Source organism: Sebastes fasciatus, chromosome 7 (genome assembly GCF_043250625.1).
Source record: "Sebastes fasciatus isolate fSebFas1 chromosome 7, fSebFas1.pri, whole genome shotgun sequence".
NCBI classification, from domain to species: Eukaryota; Metazoa; Chordata; class Actinopteri; order Perciformes; family Sebastidae; genus Sebastes; species Sebastes fasciatus.
The window spans coordinates 11705778-11711777 of NC_133801.1; the positions used below are offsets into that span (position 1 = coordinate 11705778).

At 37.4% G+C, this 6000-nt stretch overlaps 1 protein-coding gene across 1 annotated transcript in view; it reads right to left on the minus strand.

The window, feature by feature from the left end:
- The window catches only part of brwd1 (bromodomain and WD repeat domain containing 1), a 28602-nt gene extending 23521 nt beyond the window's left edge, over positions 1–5081 (minus strand). Inside the window, exons 1-7 of the mRNA XM_074641580.1 lie at positions 4863–5081; positions 4697–4755; positions 4565–4594; positions 4311–4370; positions 1980–2130; positions 1644–1742; positions 257–417 (exon numbers count right to left, since the gene is read on the minus strand). Of these exons, the coding sequence (XP_074497681.1) occupies positions 257–417; positions 1644–1742; positions 1980–2130; positions 4311–4370; positions 4565–4594; positions 4697–4755; positions 4863–4899 (597 nt within the window). The 5' untranslated portion in view covers positions 4900–5081. The remainder of the gene's footprint in view (positions 1–256; positions 418–1643; positions 1743–1979; positions 2131–4310; positions 4371–4564; positions 4595–4696; positions 4756–4862) is intronic.
- Between the last annotated feature and the right edge of the window lie 919 nt (positions 5082–6000).

Here is a 6000-nt window from a genome sequence, read left to right on the forward strand (position 1 = left end):
CCAAAGCTGTTGCCCTAGGTCTATACATTAGAGGATTAGCACTTGACATAAGCAACTTGGATCTGATCATAACAACATCAAGTATGTAGTCATAGTCAGCTGAGTATTAAATTAATAAATGTGCATTATTACAAATTGTGTGTTTCCCACTGTGCTAATCAGTGTTCCAGAAGAGCAAAAGCTAAACTGTCATCACTGCACACAAAGTAGGGGTTTATTTTTGAGTAGGGGGATATGTTGACAAGTTCCATCTTACTGTAAAGATTCTGAGACCAGTGCGATCAAATGCGATACAGTACACTGCAGACAGATGCCCGAGGATCCGCCTATGCAGCCGCATGTGCTCATAGTTGCTGACGGGATTGATGGAGCTGAAGCGCTGCGCTCCCGTCAGCTCTCTCCCTCGATGGACCTTCACTGTTGATGACAAGGCGCCAATGATCAGAATATAGTGGTGAAATTACAGGACTGCAACACAAATAAGGTGGGCGTGGGATACATTCACTCTAATGTGATCAGGAGTTGCGGGGCATTATCATCACGGGATGAAATTAAATATATGTAAATAAAAGAAGCGGTTATTCTTGGGCTTAACCAAGCATGTACAGTAAGTGCATCTTCTTCCAATAAACCCTGTGCTGATACATAGAGCAGGTTTTAAGTTTAGTTTGTCCCTCACACTGACCTGCTTTATCTCTCTTTTTACACGTATTGTGTCAGTTACATAAATTTGATTTAAACGCCAACAGCATGAAACAAAACTGCCATCCCCATCTCTAAACAATACAATATCACTGCTGCTCTGAAGTCTGACGCATCTGGTTTGTATCTGTTGCTATGGGAAACGAAAAAATATCAGAGAAACAAGACGATCCATAATGTTTTCATCTGCTTTAAGTTCTCACTGCTTCAAAATAAAGTTGTTTTAAGCATTTCATGAGGCCTTTTTGTAATGCATGTCTTCTGAAAGGTGGCTTAATCAACAGTTGAGCAACTTCAAAGGCCTTTCTTTAGATAAAGAAAAAATCCAAAAGGCCAGCATGTGTGTTATTTTCCCTGAGGAAAGACTGATTTTAAATAGAACACAGGCGGAACAAGAATCTTTGCAGCAGTGTGTAGGAGATAAATGCCTCAGCAAACAGGAATCGCTGGAAATCCTGAAGAATCAAGTGGGTGAAGCATTGAAAAAAGACTAATAATTCCTTGCAAACGTCTTGATGAAATGATGGCTTATGATCAATATAACTGACACGTTAATAACAACTAGCACTGCGATGTGACAGACTGCATCAAGGCGACCAATCTGGCTAAGACATGGCAGCGCACCAAACTGTTATTTGACAACAATAGCCTGACAAAATGCCTTCTACTAAAATTCGGACAGTCAGGGAAAAGAAATACACAGTGATTTACACCGTGTGTACAATGTATAACATCAGTCCTATAGGATTGAATGAGGATTTTAATTCTTCACACTTTTTAATGTGCACATGACTTGTCAGCAAACACATAACTTGCAGGGTTAGTTGAAAAAACACTGCCAAGCCATTCCATGCCTAGTACATTCTCAGCATATCCATTTGTCCATTTCAGTTTTTTAAAAACACACACACCAGAGGAATATTGAGTGAGGCCAGACTTACCTAGGTGTGGAGGTTTCTTGCTGTTGAAAGGCCTCTCTGGTGGTCTGCCCCGGTGAAGGGCTGCATATGATGAAGCATTGAACCGCACACTGTCGCAGTCTGAAAAACAAAACCAATAGTTCACAGAATGATTCAGCTGATTACCAGCTGCACGTGGGAAGAGGATAGTATCAGTTCTGGCGACTGCACAAACCAAAAAAACTGTTCAAATCTTTATATTATGTAAAACTCAATATTTATCAGAGGCATGTAGAATTCCCAATACATAGAGAGTATGGAGCTCATTATAAATTTGGCCCGCCAAAAATACTTAGAGGTGCCTTGAAGATAGTGTACCTTTTGCGGTCCTTAGCATTGACTGCTTTCCAGACCCCAGGAGAGAGTATACACCTGGGACACATGATGGCACTTCTTTGTCAAGAATTGGTCCAATCTGCTTACATATCTGTAGCAAATGGTCTGGTGCAATATGTCTGTTGGCTGCAACCTGTCAGGGCAAACAAAGAGTAAACAGAATTGTGATATGACTCGGGCTGATCCGAATGCTTCGAAGCTTCGACCGTTGCCATGGTATTCAACTTTCAAATCACTATTCAAATGCTTTGTTTTGAAAGTATTTTTTTGATATACATATATAAGTATGTTATAATAAAATATAAATCCCCAAATAGCACATGAAATAAGAAATAATCCCACAACATTATTCATTATTCATATTCAACATTAATTATTATTAGTTATTCTCAGACAGATACTGCTGTTTGTTGTGTGTAGAGGTGCGTGTGTGTACAGTAGTGCAGCAGCAGCACAGGAGATGGAGACAGACAGACAGAAGAACATGTCAGCTTGCTACGCTGTGCCTCGCTGCTCCGCCAACAACAATTTTGATATTCGATTAGGAGACTAAAACACCAAACAACCTTCTTAAATTCAAGGATTTGCTGATCTCTTGTAAATTCAAACATAAGCAATTTGATTGAAAATGTCACCTTGGGCTGTCAGAACTTGTGATCGACATATTTCACTACTTTCTGATATTTTTTTTGAAATAATCAACAGATTTATAAAAAATTTAAATAGTTAGTTGCCCTAATGCAGATGTTTTTTTGTAAGATTTTATGTAATGTAAGATTCTGGTCTGGTCAGTCTGGTAAAGTTTGCTTCATATGAAAACTAGTAACCAAAAAAACACGACATTTATGTTGCATATTTCTTGATTTGAGACATATATATATATAGGTAACTATATTTATGACATCGTGTGGGCTTTAGTTGTAAGTAATATTCTAGACAACAAAGACAGAGTAGTGATATGAGATCACTACTGAAACAATTGGTCGATCAACAACAATTTTGATAATCCATAAGGAGACTAAAATACCAAACTGCCTTCGTAAATGTAAGGATTTGCTGCTCTCTTGTAAATTCAAACAAGATATGGAAAGCAATTTGATTGAAGATGACACCTTAGTTGCCCTAATGCAGATGTTTTTGTAAGACAACAACAATGCCAAATAACCTTCTTAAATGCAAGGAATTGCTAAAAATAGTTGTCAGTTGTCCTAATATATTTGTGTTTTTGTAGGATTTTATGTAATGTAGGAGACTAGTCTGGTCAGTCTGGTAAAGTTTGCTTCATTTGAAAACTTGTAACCAAAAAACACGACATTTATGTTGCATTGTTCTTCATTTGAGACTTATGTATATAGGTAACTATATTTATGACATAGTGAGGTCTTTAGTTGTAAGTAATATTCCAGACAACAAAGACAGTAGTGACATGAGATCACTGCTGAAACAATTGGTCAATCAAACAACAATTTTGATAATCCATAAGGAGACTTGTAAGGATTTGCTGCTCTCTTGTAAATTCAAACAAGATAAGCAATTTGATTGATGTCACCTTGGGCTGTCAGAACTTGTGATCGACATATTTCACTGATTTCTGATATTTTTATAAATAATCAACAGATTTATCAAAAATGAAAATAGCTGTTAGTTGCCCTAATGCAGATGTTTTAGTAAGATAACAACAATGCCAAAAAACCTTCATTTGAAAACTTGTAACCAAAAAAACACCACATTTATGTTGCATATCTCTTCATTTGACACTTATGCATATAGGTACGTATATTAATGACATAGTGAGGTCTTTAGTTGTATGTAATACCTCAACAGTTTTGTAAGAATAAATGTCATGTGTGCTTCTCAACTCCTTTTTCTGAGAGGCGTGGCTTATTATGCAAATATGTCTCTTCATTTTTTTTTTATGGACCAATCACAGCGCAGGTCACATGCTAAGTAACGCAGCGACAGTGCATCTCGGCTTCTGATTGGCCGAGCGGAGAGAACGTCTCGACGTAAGCAAAGAAGCCGAACTAACCCACCCTTTTCTGCAGTACAACAGAGTCAGTCCAGTAAATAATATTAAACCCCCACTCTATCCAAAAATACTAGTTTATCTGAGCGACCAGTTCAATCTTGACAAATTAAATCAGCGGGGAACGATTTAAGACATCATTAATAACCCTAATTTAAGAGAATCCAACATTATATCCAGCAGGAAACAAGAACAAAGAGCGTAAACAAGAAGCATGCACACAGAGTCCCATCAGTGTCACACAAGACAAAAACAACCCTTAATAATAACATAATATTAAATCTCACCACGTCTTCATATGTTCTCGGGTGCTCGTTGCCAAGCCAGTCCAGTCTCCCAGGTAAAAGCTGTTAAAAAAAACATCAGCTTGGTAAGAAAACACCACATTAAAATAGTAAATAAAGCCGGCTGATGTCAAACGTGTGATGTCATTAAAAAAAGTCGAGTAACTGACACAAGTTTGAAGCCCCAGACTCGACGGTTAGCAGCCGTTAACAACAGTTAGCAGCCGTTAACAACAGTTAGCAGCAGATATACACACCTGATATTCCTCTAGTTCGCTCGCCAGGACCTGCAGTGGATTAAAAGAGGTAATTCAGATTAGACTATTAACTCTATTATAAACTAGCTATTGTTTTAAATACATTACTAGTGTAAAAAAAGCAGCTCTCACCTCAGCCGCTCTCCGACATGGACCCGTTGTTAGGAAACGAGAGATCAAGTAATAGAGCTCTGAAAACAAATTTGGACAGTTAGTGACCGTTAGAAAAACAGCAGTTGGGATGTATCAGTTAGTAGTTTAAATGATCAGTTAGGGATTACTTTCTGCGGCTTCTTACCCGACTCAAGGAGCGAAATGTTCCGATTTTTGGCCATTGAATAATCAGCCTTGTGATTTTTGGAAGAGGTTGAAAAGAAAATGTTAGGCTAACTTTATGGCTACCGGATATATTTATTTAATTTCAGTTACACAGCTCTCTTCTTGACCCCCTCCACGGTTGCTGCTCCCGCTTTCTATTCAGCCTGTTTGCAGTCGCCATTGGAAGGATGAGGCCCTAGCTAGCACAAGCGATACGACTTACTTCCGCCCACAGCGGAGGAACACAGGAACAAGGGGGTCGGGGTGGGGGAGGAGCGACAACAAAAGAGTTGGTACGTTTAAGCCCTGTTTGGTTAGCAACGTTGATATTATTTTATGGAAGTCGAGTGTTGACACGATTTCCAAAATCGCGAGTAAAAATAAAAAACATTTAAATAAAAATAATAAAATTAATTTTACACACGGCGCAGTGATCTAACGGCCGCCCCCTTTTTTTTTTTTTTTAACCAAGGTCGTGAGTTCTGCGCATGACGTCATCAGTAATGGTTGCCAATTATTTGCTTTACTTTAATCTCTTGATTGGTAAATCTGCTTTATCAATTTCTTTTTTATTATGTATTTAAAACACAGACAAAACCAACAATACACCAACACACAGTGGCCACAAGAACTAAACATCAGACTTAGATCCCTAACACATAGTATAAATAGTACAATCACATAAATATGTAGTAGAAAATATCATAGTATCAATGTATGTATATTTATAAGGATAAGGAAGCACTCAGTTACAGTTGATTACAATAGACAGTGATGCAACAATTAAGAGAAATAAAAAACAAAATAAATAAGTGAGTAACTCGATAATAAATAATAATAATAATAGTAAATCGACAATATCTCGCCTTATGACCCAAAAATATCATTTTCAATATTGCAATCTATCAGATCTATCTATTTTACATTTAAATCTATATGCTAGATATTCCATTGGTATTAGCTCAAATATGCTTTATCAATTTTGTAAAATCATCAATCCAGTCTTCAAGGGGGGGAAAGACACAATAATATTACTTAACGTAAGAGTATGCATCATATTGCATAATATTACTAATATGAGAGTGTACGTTAGCCTGTTGGTTAGCAACATTTGCATT